The sequence below is a fragment of the Drosophila simulans genome, chromosome 3L (genome assembly GCF_016746395.2).
Source record: "Drosophila simulans strain w501 chromosome 3L, Prin_Dsim_3.1, whole genome shotgun sequence".
Taxonomy (NCBI): domain Eukaryota; kingdom Metazoa; phylum Arthropoda; class Insecta; order Diptera; family Drosophilidae; genus Drosophila; species Drosophila simulans.
In genome coordinates, this window is record NC_052522.2 from 10306759 (window position 1) to 10332789 (window position 26031).

The 26031-nt window shown below is 37.5% G+C and overlaps 1 protein-coding gene across 31 annotated transcripts in view; it reads left to right on the plus strand.

Moving 5' to 3' along the window:
- LOC6737554 (RNA binding protein fox-1 homolog 2) overlaps positions 1–26031 on the plus strand; it is a 112872-nt gene that overhangs the window by 31917 nt on the left and 54924 nt on the right. For 2 of the 31 annotated variants that reach the window (XM_039293786.2, XM_039293801.2), the window contains exons 1-2: positions 3074–3253; positions 5042–5392. The exons of 28 other annotated variants lie outside the window; for them this stretch is intronic. In XM_039293786.2, coding sequence (XP_039149720.1) covers positions 5381–5392 — 12 coding nt within the window. In that variant the 5' untranslated portion in view covers positions 3074–3253; positions 5042–5380. Of the gene's footprint in view, positions 1–3073; positions 3269–5041; positions 5393–26031 lie in introns of those variants that run through there. One more of the 31 variants, XM_039293787.2, reaches the window with a different exon arrangement.

Below are 26031 nucleotides of genomic sequence, written 5' to 3' on the forward strand. Positions count from 1 at the left end.
ATTTTAAAATCAATTTATATCTAAAATATCGACAAAAGGCATTGCAGCAAGTCTATTATATTTTTAAAAATATCATTTTTTCAGTTAGATTTATTCCACATTTATTTCAATAACATCTGCATTTATTTCAACTAAAATTAATAAAATAAACTAAGCAAATATTTATGCAATTTTAAAATCCAAAATATCGAAAAAAGGGCATTACAACTTTATTATATTTTTAAAAATATGCTTTTTTCAAATAGATTTATTCCATATTTATTTTAAAGACATCGCAATATTTCAACTACAATTAATAAAATAAACTCAGCAAATATTTATGACATTTTAAAATCAATATATTTACAAAATATCGAAAAAAAAGGGCATTACAACAAGCTTATTATATTTTTAAAAACATCATTTTTTTCAGTTAGTGAATATTCCACATTTATTTCAATAACATCTGCATTTATTTGTATATATTTCTTGACCCATCTTCATTTATTCACATGACCCCGAAAAAGTATGCTTTGTTTTGCTGAGCATATTTTATTTGCTGCGTGCCAGATTCTATCTGCTTTCCGCGCCATTGCTTAATTTTCCCAGCCCCGCCCCTTGCCACTGCCACTCCCTTGGAGTTTTCCCCTCCCCACACTCCCCTCCACCCCTGAGTTTTCCCCCTCCGATGGGCACCTTTTGTCATCGTTTTCGCCTGCTGTGCGTCCTTCGCGTTCTGGGCGCGATAACAGGCATCATAAATCCTTTGCTCCTTGTAAATGGCACCCCGACAGATTCCCCAGCAGCTGCCACGCCCTCCCCCGGCCTACGCGCCCCCTGTGTGGGCGGTGGAAATGGGGGGCGTGTGTAGGTGTATGCTGAAACTGAAACAGAAACAGCTTCTGTTTCGCTTTTGGCCATCGTTTGTTATTGTTTGCGGTTAGTTGGCCGCATTTCCCCCCCTTTTCCCTCTTTACATATATCAAACTCAGAGGCAGGTCAGCTCCCTCGGGAAAGTGGGGGAGGAGGAGGGGGTTGTAGCAAGGCATTTTCCTTTAGTTTTCCACAAGTCGCGCTCGACTGCAGATTGCGGGAAACTTTAGGCATTAACAGCGCATAAACTTCAATGCGGCATTTTGGTGCGTCAAATGGTGATTTTCCGAGATGAAAATTGTTGGAGCAACAAATAGTAGCATTTTTCATCATATAAGCAATATTCAATGCAGGCCAAAATGTAAATTAATTCAGCATTAAGTAAAAAAATAGTCCAATAAGAAGTTAGTCATATAAAAATTCAAAAGTTTATAATATAAGGAAATCTATCATTCTACTGCTGTTATCATAATGCATCAATCATTTAGTTATAAATTTATCTATATATATATTATATGACAGCCATTCTGTGAGTGTCGCCCACTTTTCCCTCTTATCGCATCATTTTTCATCGCTTTTCCATTAAGCATATTAAATGTGATTTCACCGCCCGCTCCAATTTGTGTTCCCCATATTTACCTTTTCATCTTTAAGATACTTTTATAACTTATCGGTTGCCACAGAATTTTCTTCCTAACGTTTGCATTGAATTTTCCGAATGCTTTCGCTTGCCTCAAGCAGCTTAGCCAAAAAAAAAAAAACGCGGAAAAGCGTGGAAAAATGACGGGGAAAACGCGGACACCTTTGCTCATTTTTCTCGGCTTACGTTTTTCAAAGTGTTGCCGACAATTTGCCGGCCAAAAGGGATTAAAAAGTTGCCACCGTGGTGGACTTTTTGCATTTATGCCGGTGGCGGGCGGAAAATCCAAAATGTGGCCGTATCATGTGCAGCCTTTTGGTTCGCATATAGTGCGGAAATTTTCTCACTTTCCACGACTGACTATCTCTTTCGGCCGGCCAGCAGCTTTCTCTTTCTGGCTGCTGTGTGTGTGCCACCCATTTGCATTTCAAATTTAGCAGCGTCGTGGTGGCCGCTTTCCCGGATTTTCCCTGCTGTTTTCCACTTTCAAACTCTGACGCCTGCTGCTGTTGCTGCTGCTGTCCGTCGTTAATAAGCCGCCCTAAATGCCACGCCCACTATTTGCTAGCTATGCTAGTTTTACACTGTGAAAAAAAAACATATTTATGCCCTAAATATATAAAACATTATATATATGTTATAAATCTTAAATTTATGAAGTGGTTCTGTAACAAATACGAGCTTTTTTCTTAATTTTAGCATCTTTGTGACCATTATTTTTCTCTGTGTAGCTGTACTGGGAACAATTGCTGCCCACTTTTTCGCCCAACAACATGAGGCTAATGCAATCTTGACAAGCGTTGTTCCGGACAACCGAAAATGAGGCTTGACACTTTTGATTTGGTTTTACTGGACCAAGCGGACTATCCCAAAATTCTCCATTCCTCCATTTTGGCCATCCAAAGAAACACGGAGCACCATTTTCACCCCGTCCAACTCGACTGATGGCGCATTTTTGATTTGCCGGAACGTTGTTTGTTGAGCCCATGTGATGGTCATATATACGGGTGGAAAAGCGGGCGAGGGGGGAAAATCTGTCCGACGAACTGAGACAATGCCAGAAGGCGACTTTTTGATGGTCAAAAACGGGTTGAGAGATTTAAGAGGGCGGTATTTCGACTGGTTTTTGGTAGTAAAAACTTTGAATGCAGTAAAGCTCGAGAGATTTGGCTTTAAAAATTAATTCCAAAGGCATGTTTTCAAATAGATTAAATGTAAGTTAAAATATGGAAATTTTTAATAATTACTTCAAAAAAATTGCCGCAAAAGGCATAAAAGATCTTAACAACTATCTCTGTTATAATCATGTTAAAGTTTAACATTTATATTTAATGTTTATTTTGTATGATCTCAGCAGTGAACTTATTTTTTTTTAACATCTTAAAATCTCTTCATTTAGAGCTGTTTTACATTTTCACATTTTTATTTTATTTTAATACATTTTCAAACTTTCGAAATAACTTAACATTTCGATAGATGCTTATCGATAACAGCATGTTAAGCAACAGAGCGCATCTGGCAGCGGCGCAACAGCGACGCAATGGTGAGCAAGGCACTAACGCCTGGCCAGCGACGAAAACGAATACGAAATGAAATGAAAAAACGGTTATCACAGTTGCGTTCTCTCGCTCTTCGCAACAAGTCGTGGGTGTCGGATTAGCGGAAAAATCGTAGATTTCCCAGTGGAAATTCGGCACGCTTGAAAGTGAAAACAAAACGCACACACGCCTCAACAGCATCGAATAAATAAATCTATACAAAGTAAAATCGAGAACGGTACAATACAACAAACGAAATAATTTAGCGCGTGCGTTGGTGGCGGGGGAGGGGGAGTTTGGGAAAGAAAAGCGGAAAAACCTGTGTTTATTTTTGAAATGCCAAAAAGTGCAGTGCCGAAAATCAGCCAAAGCGAACGAGGCGAGAAAAACGCGCAGATGAAATGAAATGAAAAGTTATAAATAAATATATATGCCATGCGGCTGGGCGGACGAAGAAGAAGAAGATGATGAGGAAGAAGACGACGAGGGACGTGATTTCTCTTTTTTTCGCCTGTCCGTAGTCTATGCCCCTCTCGTTCGCACACCCGCCCGCAGCATCCCATCGCACCTACATATGCGTGTGTGTGTGTGAAATAAGAATTAAACCAAAAGCAACAAAATACAAAATTCATTCACGGCGCACATGTTTTTGTGACCGTTGCTGTGTTGTTGCCTTTGCCGCCTCCGCTTCGCCTGCTCGTTTATCCTGCCATCCTTTTTGGCTGCGCTCTCCGTTTGGATTCTGATTCGATTTTTCCCACTCACAGCATCTCGCTCTCTCTCAGCTGCTTTGTTAGTCCGCCTTTCGCGAAAATATATATAGGACTGTAATAAAATCGGTAATAAAGTCGGACATAAGCCCATTGGAACAGATGATGAATCTCGTTTCATAAGCCAAATCGCAGGGAAGAGCAGGAAAAAGTGCAGACGCGCGAAAAGAAAAGTATCTCAGGGATGCGTAGTAACGCAGACAAGCAAGCCCTTTGTGTGTGATCAAAAATCGAAAAACAGACAACAGGAATACAGTCAACGTTCGATAAAGTGGATAATCGAAGGCGGGGAATCAAAGGCTTATTCTGAAAATACAGTGGACACATACGAAGTGCAAGTCTTTTAGAGAGAGATTACAGAAAATGCTCTTTAAAGTGAACACTCAGTAGGCAGCTGCTTTCTTATGAAGCTGATGCTGTTTCACTTAAATGTTTGTTATATTTGAGATTAAAACAGAAAGTGAAACTAATATTTGTTATCAAAATGCGATAGCACGTTAATGATTACCATTCCAAAGCCATTTGAAATGATGAAATGAGTAATTGAGATCTAGAGCTTACTTGACCAAATAATATTTTTATACTAAAATATTCAGCATTACAAAAAATCTTTAAATACAACGAATAATTATAAATCTAAAACCAATAGGAAAATAAGTTACAAACTTAAATATCAGGCAAATAAAGTCACTGTGTTCTCAAATGTTTTAAGTTCAGTTCATTGCATTCAAAGTTCAACAAATTATTAAAACATGTAACCAACATATAAATCGTCGAAACTTAGGCAATTTTTACTGTGACTGTCTGCTTCTTTTTCGCCGCCCCCTCTTCGTTTTCTCTTGCTCGCCTCTTTCGCATCATCTCTTTTGTCTCGCGTTTGCGCCGTCTTTTTTGCGCATTTCCCTTTGGCTTGCTGTTTCGGTTCTGTTTTCGTTTCGAAAAATTAAAACATCCAGGGAGTTTTCAGTTCGGTTCAGTCAGTTTCCCAGGGGGCCAAAAAATAAAAGCCACCCCTGTAAAAACAACTCAACAAGAATTTGTACTTTATATCGCCACATATCGCGCCCTCTCTCTCCCTCTCTCTCGCTCAGTCGCGCCCCGTCTCGCTCGCTCGCACGTGCGACATTGAAAAATATATATTAGTTTTGCGTGTGCGGAGAAATAATTTCCCATAAAGTGCAAAAGCGTGTTTCAACCCAAAATTATTATTTTCATTAATTTCTGACTTACGTATCTTGTAGTCAAAGTCAAAGTGTATCTCAAAAATAAAGAAAAAAATAAAAAATCAGAAGGAGAAACAAAATTGTGCCAAAAACCGAGAAAAATAATCAAAAAATTCAAATCAAATTGAAATCTGAAAAAAAAAACCAAATGGTATATTCGCCAAACCGCGCATAAAGTGAAGGATATAATAGTGAACTACCCCTGTTGCTTGGTCAACCCCCTGCAAGTACACGCAGCGAAATAGTTGAGTGGCAAGACACACGGGAGAGGAGTCAACATCATTTGCGACGCCACTGTGAACATAAAAAGCCGTCAAACTGTGGGGCTCAGGGGCATTTTTCCTTCCTCCGCAAGGAATGTATTATCCGGTAAGCACAGATATGTCAGCAGCGCAAAGAAATCGGCAAAGCACAGTGAAAACAAACATTGACAAACATTTGCGAATATAACAAGCGGCTAGCGCAACAACAAAAGGCAAACGCAGCTCAATTGCGCTGTTTGTTTGTCGTCTGAAGTTGCAACAACAGTGGTCACTCGTTTAGTATTACCTGAAATGTGATATGATGGGGGATACCCTCACGATATTGTTCCCTAGGCACTTCTGGTTGAATATATAAAGCTATATATATATAAAGTTGAATATACCTTAAAGCCATATTTCTATTTAATGAAACTATTATAAATCAGCCATTAAGAATTAAATATACAATTGTGATTGTGTTCTAAACTTATGAATTCTTTCATAATTTTCAAATAATAATATAAATCAGTCATTAAGAATTAAATACACAATTATGATTGTGTTCTAAACTTATGAATTCTTTCATAATTTTCAAATAATAATATAAATCAGCCATTAAGAATTAAATATACAATTATGATTGTTTTCTAAACTTATGATTTCTTTCATAATTTTCAAATAATAATATAAATCAGCCATTAAGAATCAAATATACAATTATGATTGTGTTCTAAACTTATGAATTCTTTCATAATTTCAAATTGTTATGAAAAATGAATATCTTGATTATATCTTTCTAATAAGTTTAAACAGCTAATTAAGAGAGTATATATCAGATAATAGTTTTAAAATTTCTTTTTAACTTAATTGGAATAAATCATATGCTACTAGATATTTTATATTGTTTTTTAGCAACGTGTATTCATCACTTGCATTGGAGAAAGTTGCACAAGTAAAACGATAGCTGTCCTAAGCTAATAGTACAATATTTAGCCAGCGGCCACTGTATTTTCTGAGCCACTATTTGCTTTTTCTTTTGGCCAGAGTCGCAGTTGCTGGTTTGCTTTACTCTCGATTTAAGCCGCATCTTGGCTCGTGCTAAAATCCTTATTAGTCAAACTCTCTGTTTTACACACCTCTCCCTTTCTGGCGGCTGTTGCCGTCTCTGTTTGTTTACCTATTTGCTTAGACGACAACAAATAATGTCGAACGTTGTAGTCACACGTGTGTGAGGTTCCCCAAATCCAGAAAAAAAGAAGAAAAATAAACCCCTCTTAGAGCCAAATGTTGACTTTGTCTTCGTTTTCGTTTTTTTTTTTTTGTTTTTTTGTATGCGGGACAATTGTTTGATGGGGGCAGGGGTGGTGGTGGGGGTAATTTGATAGCCAAACCAAAAATGCGGGTCGAATTTGCGGCTTTTTGGATTTCGGATTTTCACTGCTCTTTTTCTCATTAAAATCGAATATACACATACAATATATTCTTAATGCCAGCGACATTATATAATTATCTGGTCTCAATTTATTGCCTGTTCATTTGATACCTTTATTGTGTTAACAAGAATCACTTTTTTTACGTATTGCTTATTGTATTGCTTGTATCTTTGGCAAATTTTCCCACGTCTGCGAATAAATTTCAATTTTTATAAATTTATTTCATTTGTCTTGTCTACTCTTTTCTTTGCAGGTACGTTTGATATGCAAATACTATAGTTGAAAAACTACACCAAAGTCGAATGATTGATAAGGAAGTTGGCCTGGCCTAAACTAGACTTAGACACATTTTGATGAATGGCACAAGAAGCTGCTTTTGTGGTTAACGATGGGTTTTAATGATGTCAGACCGGTGATTTGACATTGAATTTGGTTGCTCAAGCCAGAACGAGTATTTTTCGGTGTTTGTTTTTGCAGAAAATTAATGGATACGGCCGTTGAATTGTTCTTTAATGACCCAGTTAAAAAAAAAAACTATAAATGCAGCATTATATGTTTGTAGATAGCTTCATTCTATAGAATATCTAAATATCTAGTCATATCTTGAACTACAGACAAAATCCTTATATTTCAAATATTTTGCAATCGTTCAATGTCGCTGCCGCCCTGAATCGATTTCTAGTTTCAGTTTATTTCGCAAATGTCACTCAAATTAATTGCAATTAAAAGTTCGCCTGCCTGTCATCGTGTGTAGCAGTAGTAACTTGAAACAGAAACGTTTCGCATACGCGAAATAAATCCGCATCGCACACAGATTGAGAGGAAAATAGTTGAAAAAATAAAACCGAAATTGCGTCGCATTAAGTAAAGCCTTCCTGGCCTGGTCCGCCGATTTTTCAATTGAAAAATTGCACATAAATTGCATAAAACTGTTATACGTCGACGGCAGCTGGCATAAATTGTGTTTCAGATGTGGTTTTTATGGGGAGGTGGAGAGATCAGAGGAAGTCCATTGTGCGTGCGCAGTTAACCGCAAAGTTTTGGTCAAGACTTTGTATTTCAACGCAAACAGATTATAGCATTTACACACTGCGTATCGAGATTGTAAAACCGAGATGGGTTTTGAAAAAAAAATATACTAAAAATCATAAAACATGGATCGTTGGCAACACTTACACTTCAGGGTCTAAAATCATGAAACGCACTGTATCCCATCATCTGATATCTCTGATTTTACATCTTTCCGTCTTTATGTCGGCTATTAATTATGTTTATTTTGCGTTTACAGCGCTTTGAAGGCTGTTTGGCATCTCAAATGATTTTCATGTACCAAATGACTTTCACTCAATTAGTCTTTCAAGTGATGTAGGCATGTGTCCGACAATTTCTTAAGTCGATTTTCCATTTTTTCCATTACCCGAAGTGGCCATCAATCCCTCCACCGATTGGATAGGTTCTTGTCATATTTCAATTTCTCATTTTCCCCCTCCTTGATTGATGGCTCTGTATAATTTTTCAGGGAAAAAAAAGAGCATAAATGGGCAACATTTTGTACTATGTGGGCAAAGTTATGTAGAGTAGAGTCCGTACGGCCCGCATCTAATTGAGTCCATTTCCATTTCCAGGGCAAATGATATGACAATTTATTTCAATTAAAGTTGATTTAAAAAATTGCCATTCCGCCTACAGTTCGCGCCATCTGTTTCTAGTCCGGATCGCCTTGATAAGTCCGACAATAGAAAACCTTATTTAAATTCCTAAGTCAAGCCAAAAAACCGCTCACTAAAATTGTATAATATGTAGGTTACCTTTTACTTTCAATCGTTTCGATGATAAATTAACCGAAATGAAGCTCGTAAAAAGTATAAAAATAAGGTGCTCAAGATAAAATCTTCTCGTTTTGCGTAATATCTTTGGAATGTAAATTGCAAATAAATTGGCAATTAACTTGGGATTTTTCGTATTTATTATACGCGTACTTAGCTTAATTCGCATAGGTGCTGTTGAAAAGCAATTAAATCGGGGCGCGATAATCCTAAAAAAAATGCTCTTAAAAATGCATGTACCAGTTTTGCACATTTCCAAATGACTTAAATAAAATAAGCAAACGAGTTAATTGAATATTTTAAATTAACACAATGCAAATTTGCTGTAACTGACAAGTTCACAGCTCGAGATGAAAGAGCCAAAGATAAACAAACGCCAACGAAAAACCGGCGGCAGTGTGAATGACCCAAACTTCATGTCCCCCCCTCTCTCTCTTTCTATCTCTACCTCTTCCTCTCTCTTTCTGAGCCGAGTGAAACGTTTAAGCCAAGTTTCATGCAAATTATTCGGTTCAACGATTATGGAGCGCAGAGCGGGGGCCAAAAGCTAATCGCAGGTGTCAGTCACACGAATCGCAGGTATACATATCTCCCCTCGTTTTTCTTGCCCCAGCAATTAGCAAGATCGTCGCACGCCCGCTAATTTTTTTTTTTTTTTTTTTTTTTTTTTTTTTTTTTTTTTTTTTTTTAATTTTTTCGTATTTTTTCTATGACTCAGCAGCAGGCGGACAAAAGTTGGTCAAAAGTGTAACAGGTTTTCACGTTGTCATTGTAGTGCAGTTGCCAAAGTAACGGTATCTGTAGCAGACAGATCGAGGAGGTCAACTATATAGCATTAACTTGGTTATTGGAGCGATTGCATAATGGAGTTCTCTACGCTTCAGTGGACAGCTCAAGATTAGCTCTTCTGTTACTAGTTTATAATCATCATAGAACTATTTTCAAATATTGAAAACTTCTTGAAAACTTAAAAATAGAACATAACCGATTGACGAATGATAAAAAATGATGTTTGAATGCAAAAGTCAGTAGATAAATGCAATTAATACAAATCTTTTATCATTATTATGGTAAATTATTGTATCACCCCTCTAATTTGCTGCCATTTTCACCAAGTAGCTGGTAATAAGGACTTAGTTGCGCTCTTTTTCAAATGACTTTTATGGGGCTGTCAATTGTTTTCACTCCATTTCTCGGCTCCATTCAACTGCCATTCGTTTTCATTCATTAGCAGCAAGTGCAGTGCATCAGTTCTGCTCTTTCATCACACTTGCGCTAGCACACGCCATCTCTTTCGCTGCCGCTCTACCCGTCTCTTTCGGCCTCTATCTGGCTATTCGCAACGCCCCCACGTGCTTTTTGAACGCTTTTGATCGCTGACACAGTCGACAAATTTTTATTGCCGCCTCGGAGTCGATCTCGGACTTTTGTTTTGCTTCTTATTTTATTTATTGCAGCCGGCTTTTGTTTTCATTTATCTCGTGCTCTTCGCTCTCTCATACATGTTTTTTTTTTTAACAATTTTATTTCGTTTTGTTATTTCTATTTTGTGCGTTCACTGTTGGGCTACTAAAATTTACATTTTATTTGCATGTCATAAACGAGATTTTATTGTAGGCATGTCGTTCGTGCATGTATAATTTTTTGTTGACTTTATTTTTTTCGACCAAATATTTTGCTATTGAGTAATCGAGGAAAATGTCTACAAAGTCAAGTCAAGAACAGTGGGATTTGGTTGGAAAATGTGTTTGAAACATGACATATAAATATGTTTCCTCCTAATTAATTTCCGTATTGTATAAGATACATATTTTGCTAAATGAATAAGTAGATGCTTTTTGTCTTTACATTTTCGTAACGCACTGTATTTCCATGCATTCAGTTAGTGCCCACTTGATTTAGCATTGAGTAAGGTTTTTTTTAGTTTATTTTTAGGGTTGGTCAATAAATAAAGAGGTGGGCAAACAACTTTTGAATAGACTTATACAAATAATTGCGGTCTTACTAGTTTGTCAGAGCTTCAAGTGGATAGATAGGCCTCAACTGCAGTGATATCAAATAGGGGTTTGGTTATTTCATAATAAAACATGTTTAAAAAATTTCAATTAATTTTTCTGAGTCATCACAACCTTTCTGAATACCAGCCCTGACATCCATTAAATTGCTAATCCGCACCTGAATCATTCCGCAACCGGAAACATCTAGAGACATGCAGTCTGCAACTATTTATAGAATTGGCTAAAGCTATGAAAAGTATCTTTGTTATTATCTTGCATAATTGAAAACTATGCATAATTTATGCAAATGCAATTAATCAACAATTAATGGAGTCTCGTCTCCATCATCATTTTTTATTTACTTTGTTATTACATACAACAATTTATAGCTTGCATATTTTCACGATTTTTTGCCATAAATTTTACATTGGAAAAAATGCTAAAAGCGCATTTGAAAGCCACTCGCAAATCACTTTAACGATTCGAGAATGCAACTTTTTTGGTTGCCCCTTTCGTTTAGTGCTTGATTTTTGTGTTCCTTGCAGTATATATATGCATTTTTATGTACATTTAGCTTAAATGGCGTCTCGAGGCACTCGCCTTTTCGATGAATTGAATTTATTAGCTAGCTGAAAAGTGCAAATTTGCTACTCGTTGCCACCCGTTTTGGTGGAAAATTGTGCACACTTTGCCTTAACTGCTGCCAATTAACATAAAGCGACAGCAGTGCCGGCAAAACAACAACAAGGTTAACAAGTCAGGTTGCAATGCAAAAGATAAATGGAAGATGCGCTCTGGGTTTTTAATCTGAACGTAAGGGAGGGGTATAAGTTGCATTGTGTATTATACCGCCTGGCGCCATTGTTTCGATTGTCTTGACCATAAACGAGTTGCTGACATCATCGGCGGCTAGCGAACCTGGCCAACTTGTGACCTTTACAGCCAGTGACCTTGATGGCAGCACCTTTTTCGCCTTCTCCTTCCCTTTTTCAATGGCCTTTTAATTACTCGCCATGCCTAAAAACGAACCTGCAATTGCAATGACCCAGAGCCTGAAATCAGTGGGTGCATCAATAACATTTTTATTGAAAATATATAGTATAAGAAGCGTATTTATGTTGGCAATAAACAATATGCGAAGATCAATACCCATTATAATGGCTATAAAGATCGAAGAGTTTAATTTTTATTATATTTTGTCGTATTTTTCCTAAGTAATAAACTTTGGGCTCTAAAAATGTTGATTTGCATCTTTAAATTAAAATTTGATTCGTTTCTATTTTTGAAGTCATCATCACATTACAGATTTACCAATTACAAATTTTATAACATTTTATCAATATTTTCCATTATAATTGCATACAGCATTGCATTATAATATTCATTGCCGTTTTCGTTCGTTTCGATTTCATAAATGCCTAAATATTTTATTTCTTCTCTTTCATTTGACTCTAAGCATACTGAATGTTTTATGTGGATTTTAATAGCCGCCTGCCTGTTTTGTTAGCAATATTTATTTAGTTTTAATTTGAGTGTTTATTGAAGTCTGTACAAAGGCGACCTTCAACTCCAGCACGCTTTAGTCATCAATTTTAATTTATTAAAAATGTAAAGAAATATATACCCATACGGGCGCATATTAAATTGCAATTAACATGGCTATTATAATGAAAATCTAATGGATCTAAAAAGGTTAATGCACAGCTGCACTCAGAGTGCAAAGACTTTAGTAACTTCTCGTTCGGAAAATGAATCAGCTCGCTATGGTTATTTATTTTTATTTTAGGATTAGACATGTCTATTTCCCATCTATTTCCTTTTATCTATCCCTCTGATTAACACACACACTCGACTAAATCTCATTTCGAACACTTCCTAATGGAAACCCAATCCTTAGCCTTTTAGCTACATTTTTTCTTGCCCTTTTGCTAATTCCCATTGATTGCGGATGCAGTGAAAGAAATTATATGTACTCGTCCATAAAATAATGTTTTACTCGTATTTTGATGTTTGTCGCAGATTGAATGTCTTGTCGATTGATATTTATATATAGCTACAAGGGCTCTTTGAAACTTTGATGGTTTTCTTAACCTATCAGGTTACCCTGTCAATCTGCCAGATATATTTCTTTCCGTGTTTATGGAGTCCATCCTCGAGTTTCCTGTCGCTCAGCCTGCCTGCCAAAATAGACAATTTCCTTTTCTTATTAAATGTTATTTGTATTTCACTCACAGCGAAATGAACGACGCTGAAAATGCCCGCCGCTTGACTATTTATTTGTTTTTAGCTCTGCCAACACCGCCCCGTTCCAGATCTCCAGATTCCCAGTTTACCAGTTACCCCGGCATTCGACCATCCCAACAGCATCCCACCATCCCGGGAACCCGGCTGCCCGACATCCCGTCTGTCCTTTGAACATCATCCAATTACACAGCGAACCGCACCCGAGACACGTGTGCAGCATCTGTTACCAGTTTTGTGGGCCACTCGTTCTCGGCATCATCGATTGATGATGGCGTCTCGCTGGAAACGGTGTTCTGTGCACAGAACGGTCCACTAAAGTCATCGTTTAGGTTTTTGGGATTGCTGAAGTTTGGCAACGGCGCCCCTATCGCGCTGACATAGCTGAAATGGCCCCAAACTGAAAACATTTTGTAATTGTGTACCCTGCAGCGGACCCTTTACCCTACGAGTATTCATCGTTTCGTTTTTTTCTGCACGACGCTTGAAACAAATCAAATTGCGAGTCCGTTTCGCTTTCGAAACATATGGGAATGCCGCAGAACACTTGAAAAAATAGTATCCAATAGTTTGAAAACTTAGTTTTGAAATGGAAAACTGTATACTGAGAATCAAGAATTTTCTTTTTAGATTGACATCTTTTAGATATTTAAGATTTAATAATTACTAGATTGAATTCATAGATTTAAAATCTTACTTTAAGGCAGTTATATTGGTTTGAAACTTACTTTTTTCTCAGTGAGAAGAACAAGATGTAACGAACCGGAACGAAGACGATGGTTGTCCTCATGGGTTAACAGTGGACCTGGGGTCAGGGTCGCCCTTCCGTTCCACGGCAAGTGCAAAATAATGGCCAAGAAAGAACAACAGCGGCAAGGAAACTCATACATATTATATTTTGTACCTCTCTAACCGGGCTGCAAAACATGAAAAAAAAAAGTAGAAACAGAAATGAATAAATGGCAGGGTGGCTGGCAAAAAGGGGGCGTTGCAGTTGGGTGGTTGATGGGGTGACCCGAGCGCCAACCCCCAAGCAACTTGGCATCACCATTGTGACATTTAAGAGGCTCAAGAGAGGCAGCAGCAGCAGCAGTAGCAGTGGCAAAGCTAAAACAAAACCCACGCACACACTACCACCCCATGCCCCATGCCACATGCCCCTCGACCCACATAACCCCCCAACCAGCCATTAATGGGAGCACCCACACCCACACCCGCAACTCTCAAAGCAACCCTCGGGGGAAGGCCACCAGTAGTGAAAGGTGTGAGAGTCGAGTCCTTTGCTCAGTGTGTGGCCCCTCAGGAGCTCCACGGGTGCTGGATGCTGGATGGATGCTGTGTAAATCTATATGTGTATACAAAAAGTATATATACTATGGAGGAATACGTGTGTGGCACCTTTGGAGCGTTGCATACTTGGTGGTATTGGTGCTGCTTAAAATAATTAAAAATCAATATTTAAACTATGCAATGAAGCCTATCAGGGAACTCAAAGAAGAGGCAAAGAGCGGCATTAAAGCAATCAGGAATATTTATATATAGAGATGACGACTGTTAGGATGGTTAAAATAATGTTAAAATAGAAGAACTTCAACCTACACTATCTAACTAACTGTTTAAGGTCTAAAAATTAAGCTTCCCCAAGTATCTTTCATCCCTCGACAACATTGACTAAATTTAAATATTATTCCGCTGGCATATCGTTGTAATTTATTATTTACGCCTAAGACTTGCAATGATACCAGCAATGGGGCACATCAGAAATTGTGAATACCGCCAACCTGCTTAAAATTTCTAAAAGATATTTGCATAATTTGCGATACAACAAAAATGAGAGAAGAATTTAATTATACAATCTCCGTATTACATAATTTCTTGCAATTTGCATATATTTTCACGAAAACGCCCATTTTATGGAAAAGCCCCCCGAAGCATAACCACAAAATTATTCCTCGAGAATTTAAAAATGATTTAAACATTTTTGTGTTTCATTCGCACAGTCTGAAAGTCAAAATAATCGAATCAATGAAGCATGAACAATTTTCGGATTTTATTTTAATTAAAATGAAACCGAATGAAATGACTGATAAATTGGAGCAGAAACAAGTCAAAGACTTGTCTTGAAATATGCAAATATTGTATGAAAATACATTTTACCTGGCTATAAATAACGTTTGAGCCCGAATTCCTCACAGTGGGTGGCCAAAAAGCCAGTTTCAGAATAAATCACTTAAACGCACGTATATATCAAATAAAATACTTATAATTTGCGAAACAAAAGGCGAATGTGCTGACGACAACATCAATTGAATTATAAAATGGGGCAAAATGTGTGCTGCAGAAATTTGACTTTGAAACAAGGAAAATTTGTTTGAATATTGGTAAAATGTTGGCAGGTGCCTTTTAGCTCATATTCAAGTTGTTTGCAATCCTATGAATTTAAATGTTCATACATAGAAGAGTGACCGACATTTTTTGGGTATTGAGTTTCCTATCTCCGGTTGCCTTTCATTGGACTATATTTAATAAAGCAGTTAGTAAACGCTTTGTTGTTAAATTATAGGGCTTTTCCATTCAATAGGAAATTACCAATAAATATAAATAAGATCCGGCAATATTGCAATACTGATTTTTATAAATCAAATTCCCCAACTTCTGTAATATATTAATATATCCTGTACTTTCTTCATATCCCGCATTACAACCGAAAAATCCGCAGCAGGTGAAGGCCTAAAGGTTCATTTAATGCTCGTCACATTTCGCAGAGTGTGTTTTCGGTCTCATTAGATAAATCCCAGCAGCATGGCAGTATTGTGTATTGGGCAACATTAACGCCAACTGTCAGTCTTGCGGGCCAATGACAATTAGTCTGCTGATAAGATAAGCCCCCAGAAAGCTGCTGCCTAAACCAATTTTGGTTGGTTGGATTTTGGGTTTGTTTTGTTTGTTTGTTTTGTTTGTTTTTTGTGGTTTGGGGAACCCCTTTTTATCTCAAAATTAAATGGCGGCAGCTGTCGCACGCACACGCCCACACACACACACGCCCCTAGACATCGAACTTTGACTTTGAGTGCGTTTGCCATTTTGTTGCCGCTTCAATCAAAAAAGTTTGCCACGCAAAATTAGTCTTTGTGTTGTTGCGCTGTTTTGTTTGTTTTGCTATCTACGTACATATACATATATGTAACTGTCAAAGCGGGCTAAAGTTTTATATCTATTAGTTTGCCTGCCAATCAGGGTTGTGTGTTTGTGAAAGGAATTTTATTGTGAGGTGCGGCATGACGGCGCAAAAAAAATGGTTTTAAGCATCGAATATCTTTCAGATACATGCAATCTGACAGCTTAATTTTTGTACTTCTCCCAATTGAAGTCTTCAAAGTACGAGCACATTCCATCGTCTCCCCCGAAAGCCAAATAAGAATTTAATTTACAGGGAATTTTCAGCATTAATTTACATTGTCCCCCTGGCTTGATTGCTTTGCGTCCTCACATTCCCCATATATATCCCCCATATATTCATGCGTCATGTGTGCCAGCTCATCTCTTGTACGAGTATCTGTATCCCAAGCCAGTGGATTCTCATTTTTTAAATACCCCGAAAATTGTTGTTAATTACGTTGTTGCAAAATGTGGCCTGGAAAATGGGTTTTCTACCATGAATAAAATATTAATTAAAGACTTTCCTCGGACATCCGCACACTGACCCCAAAAGAAGGCAAAAAAAAAGTTGTGGCCCCTCGTTGACCAGATTTCGGTTGGATATTGAGGGCAAAAAAAGGAGGTTTTGCCTTCTGACAACTTTCCATGAAAATTTATTAAATGTCACAGGCAAAACTGATAATGAAAACACCAACAACAACAACAACAAAAAATGGTATGTGTCAATTTTCCTTGTTTTTGCGGTCCCCATGCAAAAGTAAATTAATTTAAAATTTGAAAAAATCTGCTGACAGCTGGGAGGCGAAAAAAGAAGAGGGCGTCTGACTCATTCTTTCAATTGAGTGTTTTTTTTTTCGGTTAGTTTGTTTGATTGAATTTTTTAGTGTAGTTAACGAATATGCCCATTTAATTATGAACGACATTTTTTATATTAGGAAAATGTTTATGTGTAGCTAAATGGATGGGTGTCTGCTTATTAAATACGTAGATTAAACTAATTGGTGGGGTTACTTTTTTCACTATATATTAGCTACATATGCACAAAACACTTTTTAAGTTATTAAAGTTATAGTAAATGAATAGATTGGCTTGTTTGTACAGAATTGAAATTTTGTAGTTGATTGCTAATCATAATGAAGTTAGTCTTACTGCAGCCGCACATAATTTCGAAATGCACTGGCAAAGCAAGTTGGCATCTGTTTCTGCTGACAGCTAATCTAATCTATGAGGATGCTTATCCTGTTCGCAGACATAGATATATGTATGTACATATATGCTCTAAACATAGAGGTTCAGTTGCAGCTGGCGTAGAAAATTAGGCACTCGAACATTTGGGGAATAATTTATATACACATATTAGCGTATGTGCTTGTGTATGTCGTCAAGCTGTGCAATTTTCCGAGTTCCTTGGGAAGTGTCGTAATAAATTTGTGACTGAAGACAAACCAAGAACTCGGCAAATAAACTTTTGCTGTGTTTGCGCACTTGGCCTGCCTTGGAAAATGCCGCCTTGTCATGCCGACTGCAAAATCGTCCAGTTTATAGAGATGCCAAGTTGTTTGTGCTGAAGGTGTCGGATTCATTGACTGAGAAGTTTGCACAACTCAAGCGAAGCGATATAAACACATTTGAGTTATATGTACATATATGGAAAGGTCCGAGTTTTGGGTGCTTTGATCTCGCTGCTGCGAAAATTAATTAACCTCACAGCCAGGGCTTAGGCATAATAAATCAATAATTATAAGTCAAGGCATCTTGCCCATCATCTTTTCCATCTATTTATATACCCATAAGCTAAGCCATTTAAGCCATTTGCCATGGTTACCCTCAAGCCGAAAGATTCTCGTTGTCAGTTCATTAGGTTAATTAAAAGTACAACAAATTTTCTGAGGGTTTCCTGCTGTCATCGAACCCATCATTAGGCCAAAATCGAAACCACAAAAAATAAGCAATTAGAGCCTAAAATGATTTGTTCTTAAACAGATTGCCTTACAAGCATTTTGCGGCTTTTGATTTATATGCCTGCCTGCTCAAATTTTCGAACAATTCAATCAGCGCAAAAGGAAACGCACACACAAAATAAAATAAAAAAAATAATTAATCAAGATTTTGATTTTTTTTTATGGACGTTTGCTGTGCAATAATTTAAAAGAGAACGCGCGCAGAACGTATTCTTATTGAGTTTCGACTTTGAGAAATGTTTGCACGCTTGAAGCGATTTGTCCTTGAGTCGAGGCTGTTCAAGTCGAGCTCAAAGCCCTCAGAGTCTCTCTTGTTTTTTTCCCTCCTTTATTGTATATGTATAAACATATATACACACGTTATTTTTTTCTTCTTTTTCTGGTTAACTCTCGCGGCTGTCTGGTCTGATTATGACACTGCCAATGCCTCTCGAAAAAGCCCGGCTTCTTCGGCGTTAGAGGAACCGGAATAACCAGTGGAAAACTGCGCCGACATCATCAACAACAACAACAAGAAGGCAACAAGCCACAGATAAACAGAAAACTAAAAGCTAAAAAAAAAGAAGAAAAAAACACCAGAGCAGTAGGCAGAAAAGCGAATTGCGGCTGCGAGTGCATTAAACTCGGTTAGTGACAGTGAAAGTGGTTGGCGCAGTTGCTAACTGGGCCTGTCGACTGGTCCACGATTACATGACCAATTTGAATTTATGGAAAGGATTGTGAGGCTCGCTCCTAGGGCAAATAAACATGTTACTCAATGTTGGTTGTAAACCGAGCGATTGGGCGGGGCAAAAAGTATCTGTAGATCTTGTTGCGGTTGTAAGCCAAGAACGTGATGGTTATTTTGGACAAGTCGTTTCAAACTTTAATTTATACGAAAAGCAGCATTTCAAATAAACTTTTTTAACTTTGTGCAGTCAGTGTATTTATAAAGTAAATATTATTTGTGCCAATCTTCACTAGTTTGTTTTTTAATTTTTCAGAGATGTTTTTATTTGATATTTTTTTATCTGTTGATTAAATTCAACTTTATGAGGCTACCTGTGAACGGAGGAAACTCAATTAAGTTTATTTTCAAATCCAGCCATTTTTATTTGGCCATTGATTTTATTACCTAAAAATTGAGGAAATCTCGCGAATGCGTTTATCTATTTATTACTACATACATACATGCAGCGAGTATTGCATCACAGATATGGCAGCGATGCGCGCATAATTTGCAATTTCCGGTTGCAAAGCAAAGCACACCTCTAAGTGCAGAGGCAGAAAAAAGAAGGGAGTTCGCATCGCCAAAGTGACAACGATTTTTTCGTATTTATTCAATTTTCGTCATACGCTTTTCTGGCTTTTTATTACTAATTTGTTTTTTTTTTCAATGCGCGCGCGAGTGGCAATAATTTATTCAATCAACGCAAAAGCCAACACCAAACGAGCACTCACATGGGGCACTCACGCAGACATATGGATACCCAAACACTCAGATACCCAGACACTTGGCACGCGGAGAGCCTAAATTGTCTAATGATGCCATCATTTGAGGCGGACACTCGCCAGGCAGCGTTTTACGATGGCCACGGATTGGGCCTGGGACTTCTGCTGCTGGGCTAATAAAAATGTACGCATTGTTGCCTGGGCCATGAGGCAAGTAGAATTTCGAGGGGCAGGAAACAGGAAGCAGCACTTGATGCGCAGTTATGAAATACAAAAAGCAAAAGATACAATATCTGAATACACGAGTATCGCTGTGGGTATGTGTGCGCATGAGGGGTCGCGTCGGATTGATGGGCTGTGTGGCAACAATGGGAATGCCTATGCTTACCTGGTCCTAAGTGGTGCGCAGATACCGCCGAGCTATTTCATAGATACAACGAACGGTTTTCGGAGGCATGGGGAATGTCTGAGTCGAATGTATGAGGTGCAGATAAGCATAATGTATCTACAAATGGAATATAGGAAATGAAGACGGCAAGAGAAATGGTGCCATTATAATATGCGCATACAATTCAAGAGAATTTAAAATGATTAGGTTATTGAAACGATATGAACTTATAGAATTTAGACTGTATGATTGCCGCTTCAAATTGTTATTTATTTATTTTTTTTGAGCCATCATACCCTTCTTTTTGGCGTTGTCGCCAACCCAATTGGCAAATTCTGATTTTTTTTTTAGAACCAGCCATCAACAAATCGTGCACATGGCTAATTGCAATTTGTTGCGCCTCGCTTTTGGCACCTGATGGGCCATATTAAAGCCAAAAGCAACATGAATGTATCTGCAAGCCAAGGTAGATACGTACATATTTATGTGAAATTGAAACAAATTTCTAATGACAGATGGACATAAATAGACCAGGGCGCTTGCACAAGAAGAAATTATGCATACCATGTCAAACTTTTCAAAAACTATAAGTATAAATGCCTTTTAAAACAGCTTGTAAACTTTCCAAAAACATTCTTTTGTGTACAGAAATCTTAATTTAGAGATTCGGGAAGATGCCTTACAATTCTGTTCGGATTTCTATCTGCCGCATAATCCCTTAAAGCTCCGACAAATTATTTTCCCTACCTCATTTAATCTCTCGACTAGAGGGACTTCCTCTATCATGTAACCCACTCATGTCCAGCTTCAATGAACTGACAAGCTCACATCATTAGCGAGATGGGGGGAGAAATGTGGATGGAATGTATCCACTCCCCGCTGTCAGAGAACTTATGTGCTGGCATTTTTTCTTTTTTCGGTGGCTTTTTCTTCCCCCAAAACCAGCGATGTAACCAACAAAAAAAAAAAAAATGAAAAAAATAAAACAGCACTAGAATCGATGAATCTACAGTGCTGTTTTTGTGCTTGCCGCATCGCTAATTCGAAATCATCCATCAAGCTGGCAAAAAGGCATGTGAGGCAACCCACCAAAGAGTCATTCAGTCACTCAGGGATCTCGTTTTCTTTTTTTTTTTTGGTTCGGGAAGACAAATGCAATCTCCTGACTGCTGTCTCCTGGGCGTGTCCTTTCCGAGGGCGTGGCAAACGGTTCTGGAAACATAAAAACACAAGAAAAAAAAAAGAAAATCTCCCAGTAACGCCGAAGTTTGCAACTCTTTTGTCTGATGACAAAAGTTTGTTGTAGGCGCTGCGCGACTTTGACAATGAATTTAGCCTTAAGGCAGAGGCAAAACAAAGCAAAAGCCTGGCTGGGACAAAATCCTGTTTTTGGACCAGGAATGAAGGAGAACTGGTTTTCGGGTTGTGGGTGTGGAACTAGAGTGCAGTCTCAGTCGACTACGTCATCAAGGCAACTGCTTGTTGTATTTTTTTTTTTTAGCGCTTTTAGTATTTTAGGTTTTTCTTCTTTTTGTTGTATATTTCGCCTTTGTGGAGCGAGTACAATAAGGCAACTTGACTGGGCGCTGACAAAGCGAGATTGATGCCCATCTAGGGCATGTCTTGGTCGCATTCGGGGCGTTGATTATATTGATGGGTGGCCGGCAGGAGCAACTAGCAACATCTCTGCCACGAACAGGTAACAAAAAAGACAAAAAGCCCAAAAGGCTGAATGAAAATGAATGAAAGTGGGGGCGGTATGCAAAGGAAAGCATTGAAAATGTTGAAAGAATGGTGCATAAAGGGTGTTCTTCGTGTATATTTAGCACATGATGTAGATATAATTCTTTTAAAGGAATTATAAAGGATCTTCTATACTTTATCTAAACTACCCAGATTGAAATAGTTCATTAGTCTTTTCTGAACTCGAATTTATATATTAGCTCTTTTAATTAGAACTTTGTCTAAAATGTCACATAATTAGGTCTCAAACTTATACTTATTTTTTATAATATTTATCTTGAATGAGTGTTTATACTTTTAAATTACAAGCCCAATCTTATCCCAAGAACCCACTGTAATGACGGGCACTCAAATCTGGGATCATCCCAAATGAGAAAGGCCTTCTTTAGAAAAGCATACTTCTCATAACCATAGCTAAGAATTTTTTTCGGCTAATTTGTGCTAATTACTTATTCCCTCTTCTCTTTGCAACTTTTTCATTACAGGTAAGTTTGAGGAACTCATAAAATTGCGCCAGAGCAAAGTTACCTTGCGAGTGCCGTGCCCTCGAGAACTTTAATTAGTAACAAAAAATATATATAAAAAATATATTCACGCCTTCGGAGAAAACTTTGGACTGGGATTTGGTCATAAATCTTGCAAAACACGAAAGCAACAGCAAACCAAACAGGTGCTCCATTGACCAAAAGTCCGGTAAATTGAATTAAGATGAAAAGCCTAGCCGGCGATAGAGAGAGACGGCAACAGCACGAGGGCCACTGTGCGAGTGAGACGCAGCGTCAACAACTTTTTAATGCCTTGGCAATTTTATGCTTAATATTTCGTTACCTGCATCAAAAGTACGAGTCCCAAGTAAAAGTCAAGACCCCTGGAACAGATGCTCCAAGATTTCCCCAAAAGATAAACAAAACAGAAAAAGGAAGCGAGAGAGAGAGAAGTGTGTAGACTGAGTGAGAGGGGTGGATCGGTAGGCAAAGGTAAAGACAGGGATGGACAGTTTTAAGCTTAATAAGATCAAAATCTCTGCGGATTATTTCGTACACTTTTTTTGTGCCCCAAACTTTTCTTACCTTTTCGAGAGCCACGCCTCTCGCCGTCCGCTTGTCTTGGGAACTCAAGGCCCCTTTGCGGTTTTTTGGTCAAGACACGAATTTCGTATTTTATATATACATACAGATATATTTTTTTTACTTGTCTGGTGCTTTTTTCTTTATTCATTTTCTGCATTTTCCCTCTCTTAAGTCAAAAGTTTGTTCTGTGTAAATTATTCGCAAAGCAAACAACTCAAAAGCCAAGCGGGGAATCCTTGAGGGGATTGAAAAATTTGTGGAGGGTGCAGCGGAGCCATGTGACATGTTTTGGCAGTTTTTTAACAGAGATTAGAACGTCGTACAAGTTGTAACTTTTTAAGCAGCAGCAGCAGTAGCAGCGCAGCAGCACAAAAACATTTCCCGAAGAGAGCGACTGCCACAGAAAAGTTTTATATTCATTTCCAACTTGTTCCGATTTCAAAAGCTGCAAAACATTTCGAAGAATGAATATTTAATGCCCCAGGGTTGGGGGGTGTGGACTATGGAAATCATTTGACACGTAGAAATCTGTTCTCGATTGTCCGTAAAAAGAAAAAATAATGCAAATGACAAACTGTGCATGCATATGGAAAAGTATATAACATAAATGTACTCACGATGATGATGATGAGGATCGCAACCCGTCATGTTGCTTAAATTGCGGCATAAAAAATAGAGCTCCCTGCAAATGCGGCGCTTATCTTTTGGCTTTTTTCAAACCCCTTGAAGCAGAAAGAAAAATTGTCATTGTAACTACATAAAAATGAAATGCAATAAAAATACCCGCAGAAAACTGAAAACAGAAGCAGAGAAATAAAACAATAACAATTGGAACAACGAAACCAGAAGGCAACACATAAAAATAATTTCAAATGCGCAGTCGGGGGGGAAAGAGGGAGATAGACAGTGTAGGAAATAGAGCACAAGAGAGAGACGGCAGGATGATTTGGGCCAACGGGAAGTGCTAAACAGTAAAAAATTCTAAAATCATTTTTTAAATAATAATCTAATGACATTTTTTGCAGTAAGAAAATTTAAAGACATTCAAAAGTTTGTATTTTAAAAATTCGAACAGTTTTTTAATTTAAATATACATATCATAATATTTATTTAATATATATTTTCCCTTGTCCGCGTTTTTCTCACTGCATCAAATATAAATGAAAATTGTTCGCTTTCGGTTGTTGTTTTCCCCGTGTGCTTTTTTGCTCGATTTATATTTTGCCACAGAAATGAAAACTATTGAATGTCAAACAAAAACGTGCAATCGCAATCGACGCAAGCAGACACGCACGCATACATATACAGAAATTCAGACAGTCGGAGATATTAAGGAAAACTTCACGGAAAAGTGGTGAAAAGAGGGGAAAAGCAAGCGCGCACACACGGCGTATACTTAACCAAAATATTTACTCGCTCAAAAATGGTTGTGGGTGCACATGGTTTTCCTTGTGTGTACGATTTTACATTGAAGATTAAATGGTTTTTTATGTTTATTGCACAAATACTTTTATTATTATTCCCGTTAGTTGTTATTGCGGATTTTCTTCTGCTTTTTTGTGTACCAATAAGTTTTGATATCGCCGATACCGCTTTTCCACGTAGATAAAATTTCGATTTGTGAATTGGGAATAGGAGATGGAATAAATGTAACTTGGGGTAAGACCTGCAGTTCATTTTTGGATTTTACATTAAACGAATTGGAAATGTAATAAGCAATAAAAAAAAAAATTTTCAATTAAAAGTGTTATTTTTTAGCATCTCATGTATGTAGGTGGCGGAAATCAAATATTCGTTAAGAGCAATCAAATAGTTAACTGTTTGCACTTTAAATTAAATATGCATTTAAAATTCTCAACATTCCTGAATTCCAAATTTATATTCCAAAATCGTATAGAATTGAAATTTGATTGCTTATATTCTGTTATGCAAACCAGGCAATTGCATTGTTTTTATCGCTTGACTTATTTGAATTTCTAATGTTGTCTCCTTTCGAAACTCCCACAACTAATTTCGCGCACAATTAAATTCAAATTCGAATCGAGTCTATAAATAAAAGAGTATGCTATTTATTTTTAATCCCCTGCCTTGATAGATGTGTGTATATTCGCGAATATCCAAATGGCGATCGATCAATGCAAAATGCTTTTTCGGCTACGACGCCCTGACCTTGAGAATGATTTTTGGCAAAGCTCGTTAGACTGATAAATGCGTTTCAGTTGCATTTCCCCCAGACATAGACATTGAGTATATATCGATGCGGGTCTCGTCTAAAAAAAATAGGATTGTTTTTAGCCATGTCATTGTTCAATTAGAGCAGCGGAAACAATATGGCATCTTGTATATAAGCCTTTAATACATAAGAACTGCAATTGCAATTTGGTATATGAACAGTGGTAAGAACAATTTCTGTTTGGTACTTAGCCTTTTTTATTCTTTTTTATTAACAAATAGCTCTTAATTTAAAGGAATATCCATGACAAGGTGACAAATTAAGCCGCCATTTAAGCCTCTCTGAACGCCTTTCTCTTTTTAATTCCATTCCCTAATTAATTGACAGATTGGCTTAAATTTTCCGGCAGGCAGGAAAAACTTTTGCACTTGTTCGCCGAACGGAAGGAAAATTCGTCAGGCCCTTTGGCCATGTTTCGAAATCCACTTTAGCATAATTTTTCTCAGCCCTTTTGGGGCGGCGAAGAAAAGGAGCGCTCTATTAAACGCTTATCGTTCGCTTTGGCTTATCCGCAGGCCAGAAACCATCTAGGGGAAAACCCCTTGCAAACTCCTCTCCCCTTTTTTCCTTTCCCTTTTTCCGAAATAAAACTTATTGATTAAACGCGAGGCAACAACTAAAACTCAGCCAAGGCGAGGGAAAATTGCTAAGGCGGCGGGAATGGGAGTCGGGACAAAATACCGAACCGACACGCGAGCCAGCAATTTTCCAGTTTAGTTTTAACACCAGCCCAAGGCAGCTGCCTTGGTTTTTTTTTTTTTGCTTTTTTTTGGTTTTTTGTTTTTCTTTTGTGTTGGGCTCAAAGGGGAGTGAGGGTGAGGTAGCGCTAATAAGCCAGTCAATTGTTGCTGTTGCTTTGGCTACACACACAAAATTTGTGCTGGCTAATGGGCCAATACAAACAATTTACAAATTTAACGCTGTTTTTCTACGACTCTATTAGAATGGTTGGAGGGGTAAAGAAATACATGCTTTGTTATAATAAAGTAATTAGTTTTAATTCAAACAAAACTTGATTTCATGATGAAATAACATTTGGTAAGAAGTGCCATTGCTATTTATGGTGGCGGTGAAGAAATCACTAGAAGGTTCACAAGCTGTAATTAAACTATTATTATATTATATTATGCAGCATTTTAAGACGACTAGAGGGGAATTTATAGCATTTAAAAATATTTTTTTATTCGAATTAAGATTCCATTATTTGGTGAATTAAAATGGTACATCTATCCGAAGCTCTTACTTAACTTTTTCATTAATTGCAAAGAATATCTTTTAAATAAA